Below are 27,235 nucleotides of genomic sequence, written 5' to 3'. Positions count from 1 at the left end.
AAAGTTAAGGGTTGCCATGGAGAGTTCTCCAGCAAACTAGTATTCTTCCAAGCTTTTATTTAATTAAAAAAGTGTGAAGTGCTTGGACAAGATGCAGGTCCCTATGTCCAATTGTTGCTCCTTTTGAAATTTGCATTTTTGCATATGTCCTGATGATTATACAACGGAAAAGTCCAACAATATTCACTGATGCTCACTTTCTGTACTACAAAGAGACTGTTTAAATACAGATGAGGTACTTCAAGGAGGACAGCAAGTGACTTGGCAGAAATAGATATTAAATGAGCATGAATTGTCTTTTGGCAAAGTATGTTTAGAGGGAATAAAAACTCAAAAAATTGCTGATGGTGTAAATTTGAAACAAAAACTGAAGTTGGTGGAAAAGCTCAACAGATCTGGTAGCATCTGTGAAGAGAAATCATATTCTGGATTAGTGGTGCTGGAAGAGCACAGCAGTTCAGGCAGCATCCAAGGAGCTTCGAAATCGATGTTTCGGGCAAAAACCCTTCATCAGGAATAAAGGCAGTGAGCCTGGAGCATGGAGAGATTACCTCGAAGAGAAATCATAGTCCAGTGACGCTTTCTCAGAATGTTTAGAGAGAGGTTCTCACAGATGCTTCACAATACTTATCAATGGATGTAAGTGCAATTATGTGTTCAATTGATTGAAATATCATTGAATGTGTTCTTTTATTACTTTCATAAAAACACATTTTGAAACTGTTCTTTGCAGACCATTTTGGTTATTGTGTAAAGTTCGTCCAGCAGCATGGCTGACTACTGTTAGACATCCATTAAATGAGGTGAAAGTGAGGACTGCAGATGCTGGAGATTAGAGTCAAGATTCGAGTGGTGCTGGAAAAGCACAACAGGTCAGGTAGCATCCAAGGAGCAGGAAAATTAATGTTTCGGGCAAAAACCCTTTATCAGGAGTTAAATGAGTCAATTTCAAAAAGTCAGTGGAAAAAGTAATTTTGCCAGTAATCTTGTAAAGAAAGAATCGATACAGTGTGGCACTGGAAAAGGCACAGCATCTGAGGAGCAAGAAAATTAACATTTCAGGCATAACCCTTCATTTTGTCAGGAAATATAAAGAAATTGAGATGTTAAGAAAGAACAAACATAGATGAAAAATGGGAGAATTTCAAAAGGGAGATGAATAGGGTGCAAGCTAGGTACATAGTCATGAGAAATAAATATGGGGTATCTAAAGCTACAATACCCTGGATGACAAAAGGATATTGAGAAGAAAATAAGAATGAAAAAGGAGGTAGCTGGGTAGTACTTTGGGAGTCTGCACAGACATGATAGATCGAATGGTCCTCTTCTGTACTGTAAAATTCTATGATTCTACTTGAATTTTTTGTAAGTGTTACAATTTTGGCATTACCTAAAGGACTTCATTAACAATTGCATTTGAAGTGTACTTACTATTGTACTATAAGGAAACATGGCAGTCAAATTATGCATAGCAAGATCCCACAATCAGCAATGACATTAATGGCCAAATTATGTGTTTTGACCCTATTAAATGAGGAATGTATGCTAGCCTGAATATTTTCCAGACATTTTCCCTCCTCTTCATCGTGCATAATCCCAAGAAAAGCCTTGTTCTTATGCATTGTTCGTATTCATAGAACAATGCCCATGACAATGCAGCACCCCAGTAACAGTTGGAGTGGGATTTGTATAAATTACCTTCTGGCTCAACTTTGAGAATGCAATCTCTGATTGTTCAGAAATCAGCATAAACTGAAAAATGACTATGATCTCTTCCAACAGATGAATAGTATTTATTCTGATGGTTCACAGACCTTGTTAAACTACAAATGGATTTACCATATGAAGAAACGCATTAGGCAAACATCACTACTAGAACCAAGTGCAGGGTCAGAAAGTTGGAGTGTTGATTATGCCTCTGATTCAGTTTTCTTTCCATTCTGGCTTCATCTTCTTGTTGAGGATTGCTTCTGCACCTTTTAGTGAATCTTCAATTGAAAACATTGCAACAAAGGAAGAACTTTTGATAACAGTGTGAAGTAATAAGACTTTTCAACAACATGGAGAGAGGAGCCGAATTTTACTGGTGCAAGTAAACAAGATCAACAGTGTCAAACTGTTTAGAGAGCAGCTACAGTAGAGCTGTCACACAAGTCACTGAGCACGAGAAAAGGAGATGAGTGAAAGTGTTCAACTGTATATCAACTAAATGATCTGCTGAAACCTCCCTGTCTGAGTGATTAGATTAAAGATTATGTCTGGGATGTAGTTCCCATACACTGTGACATTGTTGTAGCTGCATTTGTTGTGTAAATTCAAACTGCTCATGTTGTGATACCAGTGTGTTGCAATCTGCTATTAATTATGTTATACCTTGTTGTCATTGCTTCCAATTACAAATCTGCTCAATTCTGTGCTGTGCTTATTATGGTAATCAGTTTGAACAATAGAGTTCAGTTAAGTGATAATGATTTCTCACATATTCTACTTTGATCAGCTACAAGTGACTATGAATTGCTAATGATGCCTCCACACCATCCCTCCCACACCCCCCCTCCCAAGTTGATCTGGAGTTTGCACATTTGCAATTTTCACCGTCATTCTTCAACCACGATTTGGAGATGCCGGTGTTGGACTGGGGTGTACAAAGTTAAAAATCACACAACACCAGGTTATAGTCCAATAGGTTTAATTGGAAGCACACTAGCTTTCGGAGCAACGCTCCTTCTTCAACCAGATTCAGAATAATCTACCTCTGGGTGTTATGTCATGCCCTGGATCTATCCCACTCATGTGACATTTTTGTTAAGATGGAATTGAGGTTAGCGGCATTACCCAGCAATTAGTACTGATACAATCCTCAGTGCCCCATTAGAGGAGTTCAACTCAAACTTTCCAGTTGGCGATCATGTTTCTGCTCTGCTGAGGGACAGAAGTACGTGTCTGCTGACTGGTAGGGTGAGGGACCCATGCTCCAGGCAACCGTACGTACCTTCCCTACATGATCCAGTTTACAACCATTTACAGGTCACCCTGCTGAGGGTCTCCCCCACAGTAAACAACAGTTTAATTTGTTGAAGGGAGAATACCTCCATATTGAAGTGCCCTTTCCCTTATTGACCCTTTCTATTGTTCCCCTCAAACTGGAAGTCCTATTATCAACCTTCTAGCTACAAGAACCTGCCCTATATCTTTATTTGAATGAGGAACCTTAGTTCATAAAGGGGAACCTTTCTCGATGACTGAAGGAAAAGCAACTTTTCTCTGTTTTCTGTTTGTTCCTATCACAAGTGAATTACAACAATAATGCGAAAATCAATAAATCAGTGATAGTGCAAATATTGAGTCTGTATTTTGCTGCATAAGTTTGTTCCCAATCATGCACAATTAAAATTATGTTTAGAGACATATAAATTGCTTATATTTAGCTTTACTCCTTGTTTCCTTATGTTGCAGGTAATCATCAACACAATTATAACCATTTAGGACTGATCAGTCCAACTCGAACTCCCACAAATGGTAAGTATAAAGTGTTTGCATTGTTGAGGTAAAGGGCTCTGAATCAATTATATTTTTTCATTCATTGCTCACCCTTTAACACAAGTTAATGTTCAGACATAAATTCTCTGAACTGGCTGATTCAACAGATTAAGGCTGTTTTTACATTATTTTAAATACATAACATAAACTCAGAATTTATACATATCAAAGTTGGATAACACACTATGTTTACAATTGTACTGTTACTCCTTGTCACCTTTGTTTCTTTATGCTCACTCTGGGTGAAGGTCATCAATGTTAAACAAAATAACAATTAACTGCTTTGATGTAGTAATTTATCCTTGAGATGTTTCAAAGTACTTTACAACTAAGGAGTCACACTTGAAAGAGAGTTACTTCTGTAATATAGAAAAACCTAGCATCCACTTATGCACATGTTACATAAATAAAATGAATGAGAAGATAATCAATAGCCTCTAATGTAGAAGCATATTTTTCTAACAAATAGCTAGTGTTAGTACATTTAAAGCCAGTTGGGTAGAATGAAATCAATACACACATATATACATTTCTTTTCGTGGTCAGAGTTTATTGACTTCCTCACCTCAGTCTTATGACTGTCATTCCACATCCAATATATACGTAAGTATACAATTAATTGTAATTTTCCTAATGTTTAGTACCAATCTTTCCAATATTAACCATAGAAATAAATGTGTTTTTTCTCCTATGGTATACATTATCAACCATTAGCTGATCCCATAATCCCCATTCTTCAAAAATGTATTTTACATGTCAAAGAAATTACAAGCGTTTGAAGAAAAAATGATATTCATATTTTTGTAACACAATACTCCATATTCTCATCTCAATATTCCATGTTCTTATCAGAATGCAAGACATCCCTCTTTGAAGACATCTAATAATTTCTTAAGCAAGTATTTCACTTTGTGAAATAAAGGAACATTTGGTGACTTGTTTCAGCCCATTTTCTTTTAGAACTCTCTTTTCTTTGCAATGTTTCCTTCAAATTAGTAAGGTCAATTATTAAACTTTTCTCTGCATCACCCTTTGTACAATGAATATTGTTCCGAATAGAATGATTTCCCATATAATATTCTATGGGCATTTTTTCATTCCGATGAACAGTTCAATAAGGTTTCCTTCAGAATATTAGACTGGTACACGCCCATTTCCTTTACTTTTACTTATCTTTAACTCCTCATTTAACCATCTTTTTTGTATTCTTGGCTTTTCTGATAAATGGACAACTGATTATTCTTTCCCACCAAGAATAAGATTAATTTTCCTGTGGAATTTTCCATCTAGATGATTGCTGGATGAAGCATCACTGAGAATGATTAACGTAATATCTTCTGCATAACTAAAGGTTGGATCTTGAGTGCGCAGTTCCCTGATTTCAATTTATAAAATATTGTACTTGGTCTCAGAATCATAATACATTTAATATGGTATTCAGTTCCAACAGGTTTTGGATCTGGTCTAAGTGCGCAAACAGTTCAATTGGCCAATCAAACTTCTCAACTGGTTTGTTTCCACTTTTGAGTTAGGACCGTCTTTCTGTGAGGATCTGGTCCTAACTATTTGGATACAATTGACCTGTTGTATGAAAGAATGTTAACTGAAGGCCACTCCGGTCTGGTTCTGCTTGATTAACTCTTCTGTGTATTTAAAGGATTCTGAACAATTTTAATCTATGTTACTTAAAATTTTATCAATCAAACATTGCTTGAAATATGCAGAATCTCCTCATAAAAGATCATTAATGTGCATCATAAAAATGCCTGCTAGTTGTCATGCTAATAAAACACTGCTGCGTTTACTTTGGATTAAATACCATCTGCTTTCAATGGGACAGGCTGCAATAGGAAGTTTCATATCCTTGATGTTTTATTCAACTCATAAACACACTTGTTTAATTTTTACAGTTTCCTTTTCATATTGTTAGCTTCTTTATGGGAGCACAAAAAGACTCCCCTTTGAATGTTTCACTTGGAAAAAAGTTTCTTATCAATTGATTTACATTCCCAGGAATATTGCCAAAAGACCAAGGACAATCATCAGACTGTAGAATCAGTGATTCTAATATTTGACCCCCCCCCCCCCCCCCAAGTCTCTCTTCAAATCCCTGAGCCACTATAGTCATAAAGATGTACATCACAGAAACAGACTCTTCAACCCAATTCATTCATGCCGACCAGATATCCTAAATTAATTTAGACCCATTTGCCAGCATTTGGCCCATGTCATTCTAAACCTTCCCTATTTATATAGCCATCCAGTTGCCTTTTAAATGTTGTAATTAATCAACCTCTACCACTTTCTCTGGCAGTTCATTCCATAGTCTGGCTTTATAGTTATGTGTGGTAAGGCTAGTGATCACCTATCTGGCACCTCCATACATACACCAAATTCTTTCCAGCTTTTCACAATTTTTCACTTGGCATCATTTATTACCTCTTATCAGTTCGTAACCACTAATACAACTCAATCAGAAGGACATCTGTTTTTTGTGACATCCCAATCATATTCTATGTTTCTTGTCCTTGTCAAACCATGACCTTCACTCACACTCCTCGCTCATTCTGGACTACTGTAAGATCCCCCAAAGTTCCTTTTCCAAATCTATGATCTTTTCCTAGAACAGTAGGCACTTCTGGACCTACTTTCAAACTCTAAGTGCATTTTCTTGCCTTTAATATATTCACCTAATTTTACCAATCCACAAAACTTAGCTGCTGTCTTACATGTTTAGCCGATGCTTCTATTGTATTCACTGTTGGCTTTCCCTTCTTGCAGCCTGTAATTGCAGCCTCCCTCCATTCACTGAATCCTTCTAAAATATACGTGATTCTAGTGCCAACCTTTTGCAGGTTCCCTCTGGGACAACAGGTATTGGGAAACTATAACAGAAGAATGAACCCCAGGAATGACAGGGAATGGTTAATGTGTGCTTTAGATGTGACCTTAAGTATCATTATGCAGTAAGTTGCACTAAATTGAAAAACAAGGTTTCCAAATGACACATGACACAGAAAGTTCAGAAGGAGAAGAGGGTGGTACAGATCAGTTGAAAGGAATTGGACTGGTCACAACATTTTGCCCAGTAATGAATACCTAGATTTTCAATTGCACTGTATTGGATAATAGGTGCAAATCCACAATTTGTGGAGTGCATTAGTAAGAATATTACCTGGATTCTCTAAATGATGAAGACCAGAGTAAGGTAAAGGAGTTTAAGAGTTCTATATGCTTCAGTTATGGGGATGACAGCACACTGAAGTCAATGAAATGAGTCATGATTTCATGTGAAATAGCAGGCGTAAACCATTTTATCAACATGGTTGTGGTTCCCTTTCTATTGAGCAATATCTACAAAAGGCTCAAATGAAATTGGATTTGGTACATAATAAGGCAATTCTTTTTGGGAATTCAGTGGTTTTACACTTTACAATGTCTGGATCTCATCAATCCTTTCAATTCTGTAATCAAATTATTGAAGATGTGATAATAGCATCAGGAATAGGGGCTTCCAGGGGAAAAGAAGCAAATTATTTTAAAACTACTTTGGGAGTTTACCCATACATCTTTTCACAGGTGAATATTCCTACTAAAGGATGTAGGGTTTAGGGACAATGAGAACAATAAACTTATAAAATAGATCAATGATATATGTGACATATATAAAAAAGGAAGGACATCTTCATGGCCAACAGTGTGTTGCCCATTAGCAAAAGACATTAATAAAGTTAAAGCAATAGACATGAAGGTTTGGGATATGGAAAGAAACATTTTAATCTTACACTTTGTAAATATGACAACAAGGTTGAGCCAGAGTAAGATATAATAAAGTTAAAAAGAATGGTGGACAGCAGGACTGATGGCATTGTGGTGTGTGATTGGGGATGCTAATGGTTGGAGAATGTTGTCAATGATGTGTTTAAAGATTTCAATGAATTGTAGTAATGGACATGACAATAGAAAGCCTGCCGCTTCATTAATTGAGTTTGTGAAAAAATATACAAAAATAGATAGAATGCTTCATAAAATATTATAAATAGGCAGTGTGGGCATTTCTGTTTGTGACACGCGCGGCGCCCTGTTTTATATTCCTCCTCTCCTGACATTCTGGATCTCACTCACCCCCGGGAGTGGGGAGTGATTCTGTGATTTCTGATCCTTTTTCTTTGATCAGCCGTGAACTGACAGCACTCTGTGTTCATATCGAAGAGTGTCCTCAATGGTCTAGAGATATTTTTAGTATACCTTTGTGCTATGTGAACATTGCTGAAATGGGTATAATTTATTTCCCTAACTAGTTGTCCTTGAGAAGGCAATTGTGTAACATGGAACATAGAACATTACAAAGCAGAACAGGCCCTTCTGCCCTCGATGTTGTGTCAACCTATAAAAACAATCTGAAGCCCATCTATTCTATTCTAGTCCATATGTCTATCCAATGACCATTTAAATGCCCTTAAAATTGGCAGGCAGTGCATTCCACGTCCCTACTACTCTCTGATTAAAGAAACTACCTCTGACATCTGTCCTATATCTATCACCCCTCAATTTAAAGCTATGTCCTTTAGTGCTAGCCATCACCATCCCCAGGAAAAAGGCTCTCACTGTCCAACCTGTCTAACCCTCTGATTATTTTATATGTCTCAATTATGTCACCTCTCAACCTTCTCTCTAACAAAAACAGCCTCAAGGTCCTCAGCCTTTCCTCATAAGACCTTCCCTCAATACCAGGCAACATTCTAGTAAATCTCCTGGGTGACTGTGTGGAGTTTACACATTCTCCCCGTGTCTGCGTGGGTTTCCTCCTGGTGCTCTGGTTTCCTCCCACAGTCCAAAGATGTGCAGGTTAGGTGAATTGGCCATGCTAAATTGCCCATAATGTTAGGTGCATTAGTCAGGAGTAAATACAGGGTAGGGGAATGGATCTGGGTGGGTTACTCTTTGAGTGTCAGTGTGGACTTGTGGGGCCAAAGGACCTGTTTCCATACTGTAGAGAATCTAATCTAATCTCTGTTTATACAACCTCAGTAGATGAGTCCTCAAATGTCCTTTTTGCAACTGTAATACTGTTCTTGACTAACAATGCCACCTGCCCCCCACCCCACCAGACACCACCTGCTGTGCCTTTACCATTTTCTCTGTTCTTACTGAAACCTATAAATCCCGGAAACCTGCAATAACCATTTCTATCCCTGCTCTACTCATGTCTCTGAAATGGCCACAACATTGAAATTCCAGGTACCAATGCTGCAAGTTCACCCAACTTATTCTGGATGCTCCTGGCATTGAAGTAGACACACTTCAAACCAACTTCTTGCTTGCCAGTGCCTTCTTGCAACCTTGAAATCTTAGTTTTGACCTCATTACTCTCAACCTCCTGGAGATTTGAACTACAATTTAGGTTCCCATTCCCCTGCTGAATTAGTTTAAATCTACCTGAAGAACATTCGCAAATATCCTCCCCTCCCAGGATATTGGTACCCCTCTGGTTCATGTGAAAACCATCCTGTTTGTAGAGGAGCCCTTCCTCCAGAAATAGCCCCAATTATCCAGGAATCCAAAATGCTTCCTCCTGCACCATCCCTGTAGCCACGTGTTCAACTCCTCTCCCTATTCCTCACCTCACTAGCACGTGCCACCACAACAAGCCAAAGATAATAACTCTCTTTGTTCTAGCTCTAAGTTTCCATCCTAGCTCCCTGAATTTCTGTCTTAAATCCCTATCTCTCTTCCTGCCTATGTTGTTTGTGCCTCTGTGGACCACGACTTGGAGCTGCTCCCCCTCCCCCTTGAGGATCCCAAAAACATGATCAGAAACATCATGAATCCTGGCACCTGGGAGTCAACACACCAACCTTAACTCTCTCTCACTCCCACAGAACCTCCTATCTGTCCGCTTAACTATGGAGTCCCCAATGATGAATGCTCGGCTCCTCTTCCCTTCTGAGCAACAGGGACAGACTCTATGCCAGAGACCTGTGCTCCATTGCTTATCCCTGGTAAGTCGATCCCCCCCTCCAACAGTATCCAAAACGGTATACTTGTTGTTGAGGGGAATGGCCACAGAGGATCCTTGCACACTGCCTGCGGTTCCCTTTCCATCTCCTGACAGTACCTTCTTTTTTCACCGGAGGTGTGATGACCTCCCTGCAACTTCTCTCAATAACCCTCTTCGCCTCCCAAATGATCCGAAGTTCAGCCAGCTCCAGCTTCAGTTCCCTAACACGGTTTTTGAGGAGCTGGAGTTGGGTGCATTTCCTGCAGATGCAGTCAGCAGAGACACTAGTGATGACCCTTACCTCCCACATTCTGCAGGAGGAACATTCAACTGCCCTAACCTGCATTCCCACTATTCTAAATTCCCAACGAGACTTCTGTAAACCTAAAAAAAAATTAATGAAACTAGTCACCTTACCAATCCAGTGCACAGACTTTTTGTTTTAGTTAGAGGAGGAGGATGGGTGGGAGACACTACCCGAGTAGTGTTCGGATAAAGCAACCACCCAAATATAAACTACACTTACCCAGCAGTCCATGTCTGCTCCTGCTCAGTGTGCGCGCCACCTGTACATGAGGTAAACTTTTATCTATTTTAAATTTACCTTCCTGTCCGGCCGCTGGTCCTTGCTGTTGATCCTTCCACTCCAACTGCTGCTGATAAAATGAAGAACGCTGAACTCCTGTTGTAAGCTTTTATTTATTATTGTGAGTCATATAGAATAATAGAATCCCTACAGTGTGGAAGCAGACCATTTAGCCCATCAAGTCCACACTGACCTTCTGAATAGCATCCCATCCAGACTCAGACCTACCACCTACCCTATAACCCTGCATTTCCCATGGCTAACCTACCGAGCTTGCACATCCCTGGACACCATGGGCACTTTAGCATGGCCAACCTAACCTGCACATCTTAGGTCTGTGGTAGGAAACCACAGCATCCAGAGCAAACCCACACAGACATGGGGGCAATGTGCAAACTACACACAGACAGTCACTCAAAGGTGGATTCGAACCCGGGTCCCTGGCGCTGTGAAGCAGCAGTGCCGACCATTGAGCCAACTTATTTGAACTGCTGCTATTCAACTGAATCAGTGCACTCACAGTGCTATTTGGGAGACAGTTCCAGGATTTTGACCCAGCAATTAATGAACGGTGATATAATGCCAAGTCAAGATTGTAGACATGGCAGGTTTGAAAGATGCTAAAGCTTTGGTGAGTTAATGCAGAATATGTTTTATGTGACAAATACTGCTGTCATTATGCATCATTGGCAGATGGATGACTGTTCAAAGTGTTGAATGGATGTTGAAATAAGTGGACAACTTCATCATGAAAAACATAATTCTTTGAGAAGGTGACTAAACAAGTGGATGAGGGTAAAGCAGTTAATGTGGTGTATATGGATTTCAGTAAGGCGTTTGATAAAGTTCCCCACAGTAGGCTGTTGCACAAAATACGGAGGCATGAGATTGAGGGTGATTTAGCGGTTTGGATCAGAAATTGGCTAGCTGGAAGAAGAAGGTGGTGGTTGTGGGAAATGTTCATCCTGGACTTTAGTCTCTATTGGTATACTGCAAGGATCTGTTTTGGGTCCACTGCTGTTTGTCATTTTTATAAATGACCTAGATGAGGGTGTAGAATGCTGGTATTGTAAATTTGCGGATGACACTAAGATTGGTGGAATTGTGGATAATGCTGAAGGATGTTGCAGGTTACAGAGGGACATAAATAAGCTGCAGAGCTGAGCTGAGAGGTGGAAAATGGAGTTTAATGCAGAAAAATGTGAGGTAATTCACCTTGGAAGGAGCAACAGTAATAAAGAGTACTGGGCTAATGGTTAGATTTTTCATAGTGTAAATGAGCAGAGAGCCTCAGTGTCCAACTACATAGATCCCTGAAAGATGCCACCCAGGTTGATAGGGTTATGAAGAAGGCATATGGTGTGGTAGCTTTTATTGGTAGAGGGATTGAGTTTCAGTGCCACAAGGTCATGCTGCAGCAGTACAAAAGTCTAGTGCGGCCGCACTTGGAGTATTGCATACAGTTCTGGTCACCGCATTATAGGAAGGATGTGGAAGCTTTCGAAAGGGTTCAGAGGAGATTTACTAGGGTGTTGCCTGGTATGGAGGGAAGGTTTTATGAGGAAAAACTGATTGACTTGAGGCTGTTTTTGTTAGAGACTAGAAGGTCGAGAGGTAACTTAATTAAGACATATAAGATAATCAGAGGGTTAGATAGGTTGGACAGTGAGAGCCTTTTTCCTCGATGTGATGGCTAGCACAAGGGGACACAACTTTAAATTGAGTGGTGATAGATATAAGACAGATGTCAGAGGTAGTTTCTTTACTCAGAGAGTAGTAGGGGCGTGGAATGCACTGCCTGCAACAGTAGTAGACTCGCCAACTTTAAGGTCATTTAAATGGTCATTGGATAGGCATATGGATGAAAATGGCATAGTGTAGAAGAGATGGGCTTCAGATTGGTTCCAAAGGTCGGCGCAACATCGGTGGCCAAAGGGCCTGTACTGCACTGTAGTGTTCTATATACTATGTTCTATAGTGATCTTCTTGAGGGTTGTTGGAGCTCCATTCATCCAGGCAAGTGGAGAGCATTCTATCATACTCTTCACTTGCACCTTGTTGATGATGGACAGTTTTGGGAAACCAGGTGGTAAGTTACTCCCTGCCGAATTCCACCCTCTGACCTACCTTTGTAGCCACAGTACTTAAAAGGCTGGTCCAGTTCAGTTTCTGGTCAATGATAACACCCCCAGGATGTTGAAAGTTGGAGATTCAGCAATGTTAATACCATGGAGAGATGGTTTGATTTTCTCTTGCTGAAGAGGGTCATGAGCTGGCACCTCTGTGACTTAATTTTTTTTTGCCAAGCCTGAATGTTGTCCAGCTATTACTGCACAAATACATGGTCTGCTTCGGTATCTGAGGAATTGCAAATGGAACTAAATTTTGTTTAAACATCCCCACCTTTGAACCTATGATAGAGAGAGGTTTATTATTGATGCAGCTGAAGATAGTGATGCCAAAGTCAGAGATGGTCTGGAACTGAGATGATTAGTGTCCCTTTGAGTAGGTATGAATTCAACCAGTTCCCCACTGATTCCCATTGATTTTGATTTTGCTCAGGCTCCCTCATACTGCATTCACTCAAATTTTAACTTGATGTCAATTCACCATACATCTTGTGTTCAGCTCCAGATTTGAACAAAGCTGTAATGAGTTCAGGAGCCGTGTAGCCTTGATGAAACTCAGACTGAAAAATAGGGAGCAATTTATTGCCATCTAACTTCTGCTTTCTAGCACTGTCAGCATTTCCTTCCATCACTTTATGCCAATGATCAGGAGCAGAACCATGGGGTAGTAAATGACTAGATTAGATTTCTTCTGCTTTTTGCAGACAGTAAATACCTCAGCAGATTTTTCACATTGTCTTCAGGCTATCGTACTCCAGTGCTTCCAGTTGGAGTGAATCAAGTTGGTTGAAAATTGGTTTCAATGACTTTGGGAGCCTCAGGAGGAGGCTAAGGTAAATGGTTCACATATTGGGATGAACACTACGTGAAGATATGTGGGTGGCACAGTGGCTCAGTGGTTAGCACTGTTGCCTCACAATGCCAAGGGACCCAGATTTGATTCCAGCCTTGGGTGACTGTGTGGAGTTTGCACATTCTCCCTGTGTCTGCGTGGGTTTCCTCCCACAATCCAAAGATGTGCAGGTCAGGTGAATTGGCCATGTTAAATTGCCCATAGTGCTAGGTGCATTAGTCAGAGGGAAATGGGTCTGGGTGGGTTACTCTTCGGAGGGTCGGTGTAGAATTGTTGGGCCGAAGAGCCTGTTTCCACACTGTAGGGAAACTAATCTAATCAAGATTATTCAGCCAAAGAAACAGTGACACCAGATGTAGGAACACATAAATGAATGATATTTAAGGAAAACTGCTTTTGGGCAGAGCAGACAAGGAAAGAAAATGGTTTTGTAAAGGACTAGAAGACTCACTCTGCCTCTCAGAAGAAGATGCAGGGTGAAAAAGCAAATTGGCGAAATATCCATTCATTGACAAGGACTCTACAAATTTCACGACAGCAGAGGACATAGACGTCAACAACAATTGAGTTATTTAATTGCCTACCACTCAACTGAAGAGCTATGGTCTCAGGTTTAACTGGAGCAAATCAAGACTTCTGAAAGCTTTTTGAACTGCAAGTTCTTTATATTCCTATTTTATTGGACACTCACTTCCCTTTTTAAACATTATATTTGAGTTTGTGTGAATGGCTGATATTGTATATATTTTCTTGGGATTAGTAACTAATAAAATTCCTCTTTCATTTGGTCAAGGAAACCCTGGAATTGACTCCATAATTTTTATGAGCATTGTGTTTCAATCAAAGTGCTTTGTAGCAGCATGCTAAAAATAAATGAATGATTTGTGTTACCTACTGGGAGGTTAAAAAGAAAAGAACGGATATTCTCCATTTGTAACCCTGAGGTGGTAATTGATCAGACCAGACTTGTCCTGCTTTTTATAGACAGAATGTACCTGCAGAATTTCCACATTGACTTCAGTCTTCAGCACTATTGCCAGGATTTTTCAAGGCCCTCCCCAATCATGCCTATATGCAGTGCCACCACCAGGTTTTAGGTATCATGTAGAGTAAATCAAATTGGGCACCTCAGGAGGAGGCTAAGATTGGCCATCCAGTTGTTACTTCTGGCTGAAGATGGTTGCAAATGCTTCACACCTCTTCTCCACATAATTTCCCACCACCATTCCCAACTGGACGTAGAAGAACTGCAGAGCTTTGATCTAATCCATTGGCTTCTCTGTGCTCAAAAGCAACTTCTGCTGTCTAATATTCAGGTTGTCATGTATTATAGTTTCACCAGGATCATATCTCATATGCAGAAATGCTCAGTCTTGCTAGGGTTGTGCAGCCATAGGGTGGAACCTTATTAGGATCTGAGAGACATTGGCTATGATAAAATGTGCAGCAGAACTGAGCAACAAGTGTGACAAGTCCCATCTCAACATCGGGAGCAATATGCAACATCATTATTGCTTTTTACAAGCTGCACGGCAAGATATTCACCAGGCCATGTCAAGATGTCAACTGATGAGCATATGTTAAACTTCATGTTACTGACACAACTCACCCTATTAATATTCAGTCCTCATCTTAGGAAATTAGTCTGGTGTCATGACCACCACTGCTGGCCTAGGGAGAAAAGGAAGCCCCAAATTCACACTATCCCATCCAGAAAGTTCTACGGAATCCTGCATGCAAAGCAGGTCACCAGTTTCCCCCATTTGTTAGGTCTGGGGCAAATGCCAGGAACCATATTGGGCAGCTCCTTCATGGCGAGGTTTGTCTACATGTACAAGAGGCTTTTAAAGATTGTACCCAGCATGTAGGATTCTGGTTTCTTCTAGAATATTTGGTGAGTGGCGAGTTTATCTGGGAATGGCATGTGCTAAAATGCAGCAGAAATTAGATGTAAGAGAAGCCATAGATGCATGGTAGGCAATTAGTGGGGAGTTTGGTAAGATATGGTGAGAGAGCTAGTTAGGCCTTGTGGCAACAAACACTCCCAAAAAAATTTCCAACATAACTCGGAGTTAAGCATAAAAATATAAGATTCAGGCTCTGGAATGTACAGCTCAGGAAGAGGCTCTTTGGCCCATCGTGTCCGTGCAGGATATCAAGCATGTATTTACCCCAGTTCCATTTTTCTTCATTTGGTTTGTAGCCTTGTAGGCTGTGAACACTTCAAGCATTCATCTGCAAACTCTTTAAATGTTGTGATAACATTTCAAGCAATGATTTTTCTGTTACTTACCAGCCTCTGGATGAAAAGTTACTTCCTTAAATCCCCTCGAAGACTCCTGCTCCTTATCTTAACTCTATCGTCTCTAGTCATTGACAACCCTACTGAGGGGAAACGTTTCTTCCAATCTATCCACCTTTACATTGTTTTGTAGACCTCAATCAGGTCCATCCTTAGCTTTCTCTAAAAGAAAACAACCCCAGCCTATTTAATATCTCTTCTTTACTGAATCACTCTAGACCAGGCAACATCCTGATGAATTTCCTCTGGACTCTCAGTAGTGTAGAGTCAAGAGTATGTTGCTGGAAAAGCACAGCAGGTCAGGCAGCATCCGAGGAGCAAGAGAATCGTGTTTCAGGTCGGAGCCTAATCCCATCTTGTTGGGGATAAAACTCTGACCTTCTATTACCATTTACATGAAGAAGTCCTGTCTGATATTATCTTAACTCAATTTAATATCAAGTCCTTATTCAGGATTCAAACAGCAAAGATAAAATAATACATTCTATCTATCCTATCAATGCTCCAATCACCTCAAATGTCTCAATTCGATCTCTCCTTAATATTTAACAAGCAAGACAGTATACACCTTGTCTATGAAACTTTCAAAAAAAAAGAAAGAACAGCAGATGCTGTAAATCTGAAACAAAAACAAAAATTGCTGAAGAAACTCAGCAGATCTGGCAGCATCTGGTCCAGTGACCTTTCTTCAGAATGATTCTGAACAAATACACTTGAGCACCTTTCTTACTTAGGCCTAAAGTGAATGAACTCAGACCTCTTCACATAGAACTCTGTTTGTCATGGTCTTTCCCACTTGAATCCATTAATTAACGCTGATGAATGCAGAAGTTGAGGTGCTACCTAGCTTAGCACCATTCACAAAGCTCCATATGCATAACTCAAAGTTACACCTTACACCATGCATAGCATTTATAAATGCAGTCTGAAACTGAGGACCCAATGCAAATCCTCTAGTTACATCTTGCTAATTGGAATATTTATCCATGATTTCTCCTGTCTGTCCCATACCTCTATGCTTCAGCGGGTCGGTGTGGACCCGTTGGGCCGAAGGGCCTGTTTCCACACTGTAAGTAATCTAATCTAATCTAATTACATGATATTCTTTATCAATCCATGCTGACTCTCTCTTATTAATTATATTTATTCAAGTAATTTGCTCTTCAAAGATGAGTTCTACTATTTTTGTTATGACATTCTCCTACTTTGCAAGCCTATGAAAATGAATAACTGAATTCAGTGAATGCTCTTCAAAGAATAGAAGGGCAATCTCACATATAGTAAACACAGTGGCATTGTGCTGTGCTTTACATTTTGGAAAATCTGTCAATGCTGTTAAAATCTATGCAAGAACGTCGACTTTGGACATACTTATTAGTAGCTCAGCATGAATCCTAGTTTAGCAAAGTGAATAAAATGCACAAAGCTGGTCTATTCACTGAGCAGGAATTGACTGTGATATGAAATCTGCTAACACGTACAATATTTATGGTTTCAATATGCCATCTATTATACATCCCATATTGCAAGGCAATTGTTGTGCTGACGAGAATTCCATGGTGTTTTTCTTTTGCTGATTCACAAATGTAACAGGGAAGATTAGTGTGAACTCGGAACAGCAGACGGAGCAACTGCAGTTCCTCATGTGTACTGTGCATTACAAACAGCTTGGATTTATGTATAAATAGAAAATTTATAGTATTTCTGTCGCAGCTTTTGCAACCCAGGACATTGCAAAAGCACTTTACAGCAACTGATATTTTTGAAGCCTAAGTACTGTTGTAATGCAGAAAATGTGGAAACGTCTGCTATTTGAGATTTGATAATGACCAGATAAACTATTCTGGTGATGATGGTTGTGGGATAAATAATGGCCAAGACATCCCTGGTTGACCCCCATGTTCTTCTATCAAATAGTGCCATTGGTTTTTCAGAGAATGTCAACTTTCCATCCATTGGAAATAGATGTCAAGATTTAGTTCAAAGAAAATCTAAGCAATTTCATATCTCTTAAAATAGAAAAGAAATTTAGGTGAATGCACTCAAAGAACTCAGCCTAATTAATACAAAGAGGGGTTTTCATATGCGTAGATGCTCTTATCAGAAAGCACCACATTAGATTTTTTATATAGTTATCATGCAGACATGCTGTGAATTGCTTAATATGGCAGCACCTTGTAAAGACAACTAATTAAATGTTCATCAGACAGTTTGATTAACTCAAAATCACTCAAGGACAAAACAGAGAATATATAATTTTCTTTCGCAGAAGCAAACCATGAATATTTGTGACTTGAGGTTTACAACAGAGTCCTTGCTAACTAACAAATTTCATTCCTATTTTGAATATCATTTCTGCATTTGACTGTAGTTTTAAAACATTTTAGTTATTTGACCACTTTCTTTTTCCTTTTGGAACAATTTGCCTTTTGTGCTTCAAATTATCTAAAGAAAAGCTGAATACCATGTTGAAATTGCATGAGCCCTCTCAAATGACTAAATCATTGTGCTTGCAGTTAAAACAGCAGTAGAGTCACTGCAGTAGAGTCAACCCAAGATGTCTGTACTGTGCTGGCTCTTTCAAAGAATTGTCCAATTCATGATGCTTTCTGCTCTTTCTCCACAATCATTCAATCTTCTCTATTCAAATATAAAGAGTAATAGAGTCATAGAGATGTACAGCATGGAAGCAGACCCTTTGGTCCAACTCATCCATGCCAATCAATCTAGTCCCACCTGTCAGCACCCAGCCCATATCCCTCCAAACCCTTCCTTTTCATATACCAATACAGATGCCTTATAAATGTTGCAATCATACTAGCCTCCACCACTTCCTCTGGCAACTCATTCCATACACATACCACCCTCTGTGTGAAAACGTTGCCCCTCAGGTCTCTTTTATATCTTTCTCCTCTCACCCTAAACCTATGCCCTCTAGTTCTGGACTCCCCCACCCCAGGAAGAGACTTTGTCTACTTATCCTATCCATTCCTCTCATGATTTTATAAAACCTCTATAAGGTCACCCCTCGGCCTCTGATGCTCCAGGGAAAACAGCCCAAGCCTATTCAAACTCTCCCTCCAGTTCAAATCCTCCAATCCTGGCAACATCTTTGTAAATCTTTTATGAACCTCTTCACAACATCCTTCCGATAGAAAGGAGACCAGAATTGCATGCAGAATTCCAAAAGTGGCCTAACTAATGTCCTGTACATCTGCAACATGACCTCCCAACTCCTGTACTCAATACATTGACCTATAAAGGAAAGCATACCAAACGCCTTCTTCACTATATCTGAATGCTTTTTGCAAGCTATATTAAATCTGCATCCTTTGCCCTCACAGGCAGTGCATGAGGGGAGGTGAGGCCCAGTGGTATTATCACTGGACTGTTAATCCAGAAACCAAAGTCATGTTCTGGGCACCCATGTTCAAATCCTGCCACAGCAGGTAGTAGAATTTGAATTCAGTGAAAATCCTCAATTAACTGTCCAATAATGACCATGAATCCATTGGCAATTGTCAGAAAGGGAAACTGCCATCCATAGCTGGTCTGGCCTATCCTTGGCTCCAGACCCACAGCAAAGTGGTTGACTCTTAACAGGCCTCAGGGCAATTAGGGATGGGTGATAAATGCTGGCCTAGTCAGCATCCAGTGAATGAATAAAAAAAAAGATCATGACAACTTGCTGCATTAAAAAAAAATCACCTTTCCTTGGTTTTTTTACCCAATTTACTTAAATCTGTGTAGTCTGATTATTACTCTTCTTTGCAGTAGCAATTCTTTAGTTAGCAATTTAGCAATTCTTTAGTAATTCTATCAAAACCTGTAATACATTTCCCACTAATCAGCTCTACAGAAAGGAAAATAATTTAAGATTTTTGAATCTGTCTATGTAAGTAACAGCCATTGTCCCTGGAACCTTCCTAATGTATCTTCTCTGCACCCATTCCAATTCCAAAATATTGAAATCTAAAGAGGCAAGTTAATAAGTCCATAAGAAACATGCTTGGAAAGAATTTGTTAAAGTATTGGAGAGACCAGAATCTGAGGGCATAGTCTCAAGAGTCAAGAGATGACCCTTTAGAACCAAGTTGAGGAGACCTTTCTTCAGTCAGAGGGTGGTGAATCTGTGGAACGCATTGCCACACAGGGCTGTGGAGGGCAAGTCATTGTGTGTATTTAAGACAAAGATAGAGAGATTCTTGAATGATAAGGGGAAAAGGCAGGAGAATGGTATTGAGAAATATATAGGCCAGGATTGAATAGCGGAGCATATTCAATGGGCCAACTGGCTTAATTCCATTCCTTTGTCTTATGGTCTTAAAGTAAGTCATTGTTCAGTGATTTCAAATTGAAGCTTAATGGAATTATCATTCCTACCAGTTCTTCATGTATCAGCAGGCATAATTCTATCATGTAAGCTGGGGGTGGAATGCTCGCTTTCCAGGCGCAATGTTAAAAATCAAAATAAAGCCCTACTCTTGGTGTACAAAGGCTATTCCCAGCATGGGACAGATAGTTCTGCAGATTCATCCCTGAGTCTTCTTTACCATATTTTTTAATCAACTTGTTCAGAAATTTCATTCCACACCTCAGGAGCAGATGGAACTTGAACCCGGGCCTCCTGGCTCAGAGGCAGGGACATTATCGCTGCACCGCAAGAACCCGCAGGCCACTGTACCTTAAGTAAAAAAATCAAAAGAACTGCAAGTGCTGTCAAACAGAAACAAAAATAGAAGTTGCTTGAAAAGCTCAGTTGATCTGGCAGCATCTGTGAAGAGAAATTAGAGTTAACAGTTTGGGTTCGGTGACCCTTCATCAGAACCAATCCCGAAATGTTAACTCTGATTTCTCTTCACAGCTGCTGCCAGACCGGCTAAGCTTTTACAGCAACTTGTGTTTTTGTGTCTACTTTATCTTATTTTCTAATCTGCCTGTGAAGTGAGATGCTATCTGGAGCAGGTGGGACTTGAACCTGGGTTTCCTGCCTTAGAGATAGGGACACTACCGCTGTGCCACAGGACTCCTTAGATCTGCTTTTTGTTATACCCAGAAGTGCTATCGCTCACAACCAAGTGACTTTCCCATCACCAAAATCACCGTGAATTTGTTTTTACCACAAACTGCCACCAAGAAAACACCCATGTAGCTAATTAGATATTTACAAGTGAAGCCCATTGCGAGCAATTTGGGTCTTTTTTTTTCTTTTTCTGATGGGTCTGCTTTATTTATTTATTTTAAACACAATCGTCACATATCTCAGACAGTCACCTGTATCTCATACAGATATTTTCTAATCAACTTCTTCAAGGGGAGAAGGTAGAACTTGAACCCAGGCCTCCTGGCTCAGAGGTTGGGACACTACCACTATGCCACAAAAATACCAGGGCGTACTTTATCTTCTTTAATTTTTGACCCCTCTCCACTGAGTAATGTTATCACACACAACTGAGTGACTTTCCCTCTGACCAAAATCACCATGACTCTTTATCTGTTTTTTTTTAACCTATTGACCACCACCAGGAAAACACACATATAGCCAATCGAGTTTTTACAAGCAAAGCCTTTTATGGGTAATACAAACCTTCAAAGGTCAAGCGGAGTGCAGTAGGGAGACTGGGAAGGGACTACATCAAAATGTAGTTGGATGGGAAATGAAGTATCATATTTCCACAGTGCCCACCTCTCTCTGAAAGCATCAAGAATATTAATGGATACTACATGCTCCTTCTCCAATGTCACACAGGCATGAATATAACCAAGGAAGAGGGACAGACAGTTGGCAGATATGACTCCCTCCACAGCCTGCTGCCTAGACCTGTTTAAGGCCAACCTGGTCTGGAGTGGATCTGTGAGGGAGCCCACCGATCTGCCCACACCTCAGCAGCAGGGGGCATAGGGCTGAAATTTAACTAAAAACACAACAAAACATGTTTCAAATAACTAAAATGGGAGTGCAAACACCCACTGGGCCTGCTCCATAAAGGGCTCAGGTGATTAGATTCAGGCTAAGCAGGCACTTCCTGTTTTCAGGGAAACACATACTCCACACATACCACAGGGGGATTAATTAATTTTCCCATGGGCCTTGTAGAGGCTATTACAATGACAATACCATCTATCCATACCCTGACTCCTGTGCAGTCAAAGTTCACCTACCCCATGTCCTCTTTAATTGAGTTCAACTGGCCTGTTGGCAGCATATCCTGCATGACCCAAAAGCTATGAGTCCTGGCCTGCAGTTCCAGTTAACCCTTGGCTGGATGATAGCCTTAGCTGCAGGTCTTCCAAGCTTACAGCGCCAGTTTTAATTTCCAACCCAATATTGAGTTTACAATCTTGCCTGTTTAGAAGTGCATCCCTACCTGGAGTACATTGGGCCCAAAATAATGGCCTGATTGAGGACATCTAGGAAATGTCAGATGATTCAAAAGACTTGACCTACCTGCAAACAGAAAGAAAAACGGAAAATCAAAGCTATAGTTACCCAGACCTGCATGCATGAAGTAGAGCAGCAAATATATTCCTGAGAGAGCACGGATTAGAGAATAAGGGAATGAACAACCATAATACAAAGACATGCATTTTTTTCTCAAATGATTAGAAGAAGCTAATTGCAAGGAAGTTTATTTGAGACAAAACAAAATCATGACAATAATGTAATTTGGACATGTTCCTTCATGGTTTGCAGGTGGAAAGCTGGTGGTTATTGGATCAACCATCCATTATAAGTAGAAGCCAGTTATCTTCACCTTTTTAGGTGTATAAGGAATAGGAAGCAATCAAACTGCAGCTATTAATTTTCCATTCACCAATAAGCAAAAGTTAATCTCTGTGAATCTAATCTGAAATATCATGTTTCGAAACAAAAGAAAATGAGCCTTTTTTGTCATTCCATATCATCTGTAAAGGAGTGATGGAACTGTGACTGCTTCTGATGGCTCTTGTTTTGAGGCATCATGCATCATGAGTACAAGATATATTTACTGCTGTCTTCTTGGCATAGAATTTTGGATGAAAGAATAAGGAGACTATACTGCATGGAAAATAAGAATCTAACTGGGTAGAAATGCAATGAGGCTTTAGGGTATGGTTACATTAATCAGCAAAAGTGCAGAGACATTGAAGTCATTATGTTGTTAAAGTCATCCAATGAAGCAAAGTGCTGGGGACTATTTCTCAAGGAATAAAATTGAAACACAGAGAAGTTGAGTTAAACCAGCACTTTGTCATCACTAATTGGATTAATCCAACAGTGACAACAAGATGCCACCAACAATAATGGCACATATAACAAGATAGCTTATTTCAAGAATGTTTTGTTTGGAAATTAAAAGTTTGCCATGTTTTAAGAGATCATAGAATTGGAGTTGTGAGAAAAAATGGTGCAGAAATGCTGCCAAAGCAGTAATGGGAAGGATGTGTGAAGGGCTGAAAACCTAGGAGTTAATATGATTTAAGTGTGTGCTTGTCAGAGTGAACAGATGAAATTCATTTACAGCTCAGGGAATTCACACATAGGCTAGTGAGAATCACTTAAATTAATCATTTTACTAAGAGAATTTTATTGTGACCTCGAAACATATCTGTTGCAGCATAAATGGAAAGAAATGCAATATATTGCAGGTTCACGTCAATTCTGTTAATGGGTTTATTTCTCTTTCCATTACAGTGAGGTTTTAATTGCACTGTACTGTAAGGATTTATTCTCTGACATACACCATTTTATAGCTGAGTACATTCTTTTTATTAGAGAAACCTTGGGAGAGGCCAGCCCACTGTGCAGGACGATTAAGTTAGGAAGAATGGAAGAGCGGATAAGTCAAGTCAGAAAATACAGTTAAAAAATGTAAAACTTGTGCTTTAAGGACCTGAATTTTAATCCAAAAAGGCACATCTGTTTTTAGTGAGGTCAAGGAATCAGTCTGAGAAATCCATTTCCTGATGCAAACCAGTCTCCCACTCATTTCTAACATTGACAAAGGCTCAATTGTAAGTGCACAACAATCTGATTGAAGAAGACAGGTTGCAATTTTAAATATAATGATGAGACTCTGGACCTTATTGCCATTCAGATTTTTGATTTTAGCTATTCACAGAATCACAGATGTATGATAGCACAGAAAGAAGGCATTCAGCTCTTTGAGCCTGTAACGACTCTTCAAAGATCATTACCCACTGCCAATGTCCTGTTTTCTTCTCATACCCTTGCACAGTTTCTATCCACGTAATCATCCAATGCCCTCTTGAATGGCTCAAATGAACCTGCCTTCACCACATTTCCAGGCAGTGTTTTCCTTATCCTAACTACTTGCTGTGCAAAAAAGACTGTCTCACATCACCCTTACTTTTTTTGAGCATCACTTTAAATCTCATTCGTGTTTTTTTTTTATGAGCAGGAACAGACCGTCCCTATCTACTCTATCTAGTCCACTTATAATTTTGAATACCTCTACCAAATTTTCCTCCTAGCCTTCTTCTCTCTAGGGAGAACAGTCCCAACTTCTTCAATCTATCTTCATCACTGAAGTTCTCAACTGGGATTGCAGGTAACTTCACCAAGGTGGAAGCTTGGCAGATTCAGGAGGTAAGTGCCTTTGCACTTAGATCCCAGGATACCTGAGCAGTTTCTATGATCATTCACCCATACATGCTTCCCCAAAACCTTTTCACAGTAAGGCCTCACGTGGAGGTCACCTGATCAACCAACCATCATTGGAAATCGACTACCCCTTGTCTCCTCTCCCAACAACTACCCATCCTCACTGGCTTGGACATAGAGATGTTGTCGCCTTCACAACTAGTTCCTTGTGTGACTGGAGGTCAATCTGTCAATCATGGCAAGAAACTGCTATCTATGGGTTTGAAAGGGTTAACATCAAGAAGTGCCAAAAGTGCCAATCACCATTATTATCTAAAATTGACTTGCGGGTTCAACAACCCAGGTTCTTGAAGTGGTAAGATCTAACACTTGTTCCTCCTCAAAGTCTTTGTCATATTGTCTATTATATCATAATATTGGAACAGGAGAAGCGCTATTGAGTCCTTCAATACTGCCCAGGCATTCAATTAGGTCATGCCTGATCTCTTTCTCCACACTACCTCCAATGACTAAATGATATTCGTCACCATAAACTTAGCAATTTCTGTTTTGATTCTGCTCAATGATTGAACCTTCATCACACTCTGTGGTAAAGAATTTGAAAGATTCACTATCCTCTGATTGAAGAAATTCCTCCTCATCTACATTTTAAATGACATATCATATCCCTGGTCCTTGGTCACCTGCCGAAGAAAACATTTTAGATTTTCTTCACTCTGTCACGCCCACCTATAAAAACTTTTTAAGTTTAAATGAGATCTTTCTCATTCTTTGAAACATAAGGGAATACAAACCCTTTTACTTCAATCTCTCTGTGTAAGACTAGTTTGGTCTCCCAACAAATAATGTAGCAACTCTCCAATGAACTCTCTCTATGGCAAGTTTATCCTTGCTTAGATAAGGGAGGCCGAAACTGTACACAATATTTCTGTGAGATTTTTATTCCTCTACTCATATCCCCTTGAAAGGAATACCAGTTTTTTTGTTGTCTTCCTAATTGTTTGCTGCATCTTCATGCTGGCTATAATGCTGGGATAATGCTCATCTGATCCAGGAGATTATCAATCTTTAATCCAACTATTTTTTCCAGTACTGTCTCTTTTCTATTAATAATTTTGTTTAGTTCCTCAGTTTCATTAGTGTCTTGAAGACCTGATATTTCTGAGAGATTTTCTGTACCCTCTTCTTTGAAAACAGTGAAGAAACTGACCATTTACTTCTCATCTGTTCCTACCTGTAACGGAGTTACATTTGTTCTTGCTAATCTTTTTCCTTTTGATGATAGAAGCATTTATAGCCTGTTCCTCACTAACTTGCATTTCTTTTTCTCCGTTTTGATTCTCCTTTGCTGTTTCCAAAGTTGCTCCTAATCCTCAGCATCCTTGGAAGTAATTTACTCTGTTCAAATCTTTAACTTCTTTTATTAATTGCCCTTTGGATACTTGTGCCCTAAAGGAATGCTTATCTTTGTAGTATTTCATTCAGTATAACATTTGACTGTCTATCATCAATTTTTTTTAGTGTATTTTCACAATCCACCATAGCCAACTTGCACTTCATACTCTTGTAATCTTTGTACAGATCTAAGACTGAAGTATCAGAATATACTATATCACATACAGGCTGAATGTTAGATTTTATCATGTTATAGCTACTATTTCCCCTAAGGATTCTGTAAGGAAGGATTATTAATTAGCCCTTCCTCTTTTCACAACAGTAAATTTTTAAAAATCCTAATACCTATTTGTTTCCTTTACATTTTTAGAATGGGTTCTAGAAATCCATCTCATTGAAACTCCAGGAATTCATGCTCCACAACATTACTGCTGACTTCATCAACCTAGTCTATACACAAAGTGAAGCTGCGCATGAATCTTCTATTATAAGTGTTACATGTATCATTTTTATAAAGTTTCCAACATTAGCACAAGAATTTGATAGTCTATAAATAACTCCCATCAATGTTCACTTTTCCTTGCTGTATCTTAGCTCTGTTCAAACTGATTCTACATCCTTTCATTTCAGGTTCTCTCTTACTTATTTAACTCGCGATTTGAAGAGCGAGCCAACTTCCATTTGTTTTTGCCTATTCATCTTAAATATTGAATATCTTTGGATATTCAGTTCCCAATTTCAGTCACCCTGTAGCCACATGAATGTAATGACAATTAAATCATTTCTGTTTACTTTCATTTGTGCGCTCAAATATTCACCACTATTGTAAATACTTTACACAAACCGATAGAATGCCTGTAATTTAGGTTTTTTTTATCCATTTTGATTCTATTTGATTCTTGCTACTGCTTCATCCAAATTCTTACTTGCTACTATTTTATCTACTTTTCCTAGTTTTGCTTCTCTCAAATCTGAGCTCCCTCTAAGGTTCCCATTCCCCTGTCAATCTTCTGTAAATCCTCCTCCACAGGACTGTCCAATTTCCTGCAAGAATGTTCGTATCAGTCCTGTTAAGATGTAACCAGTCCATCTTATCTAGGTCCCAGCTGCTCCAGAGCTGTTCCAAATATTTGGAAATCCAATTCCTGTCATTTTACTCCATTTTCTAGCCATTATTCAATCATCAAATTCTCCTCGTTCTATATGCTGTTGATATAATCTGGAGATATTCGCTGATAAGCAATAAATTTTAACTTGTTAACTATAAAGTACTCTTTTAGTTAGACCAGGAAGTGGGTTTCCTCTGCATCACCCTGCATTTCCTACATTTAAAGAAGGTGGTGGCAGGAACCTTCATCAGGAGCCACAGCTGACTTAGTGTGGTCAGTGGCTGTGCTCATAGTGGGCAGTGATGTCGATTTTATTTGATTGCTCATGCAGCACATGGTGAGAGGCTGAATGAGATCCTTACACTTAGCTTTAAGTTATCTGCTCACACAGCATGGTCAAAAACAGAGAAGAGCTGAAAAGTTAAGAAACCCACAGAGGGATGATGTTGTCCATCCCTCTGCAGTCCATGCCTTTGCAGTGAACTTGTGTAGGTCCTCTTGAGGCATCCTCTTAAACACTTACTTACTTACCATTGCAATGTCAGAGTCTTGGGAGGAGATGATATAATGGTCAATGTAACAATATGTACAAGTGTATACCATTAAGTATGAAATTTAAAAAAGCATAGGAGGAGATGTGGTATATAAAACTGTAAATGTTAATGCTGTGTGGCCTAAGCATCACCTATTATGACGATGTCACGTAGAATAATCG

At 39.5% G+C, this 27,235-nt stretch overlaps 1 protein-coding gene across 1 annotated transcript in view; it reads left to right on the top strand.

Moving 5' to 3' along the window:
- LOC122562342 (protein shisa-6-like) overlaps positions 1-5,205 on the top strand; it is a 482,656-nt gene extending 477,451 nt beyond the window's left edge. Inside the window, exons 5-6 of the mRNA XM_043715219.1 lie at positions 3,457-3,519; positions 5,198-5,205. Coding sequence (XP_043571154.1) covers positions 3,457-3,519; positions 5,198-5,205 — 71 coding nt within the window. The remainder of the gene's footprint in view (positions 1-3,456; positions 3,520-5,197) is intronic.
- The last annotated feature ends 22,030 nt before the right edge of the window (positions 5,206-27,235 follow it).

This window comes from Chiloscyllium plagiosum, chromosome 24, assembly GCF_004010195.1.
Source record: "Chiloscyllium plagiosum isolate BGI_BamShark_2017 chromosome 24, ASM401019v2, whole genome shotgun sequence".
Classification (NCBI taxonomy): domain Eukaryota; kingdom Metazoa; phylum Chordata; class Chondrichthyes; order Orectolobiformes; family Hemiscylliidae; genus Chiloscyllium; species Chiloscyllium plagiosum.
The sequence above is the reverse complement of the archived record's forward strand: the minus strand, read 5'-3'. Positions and strand labels throughout refer to the sequence as shown.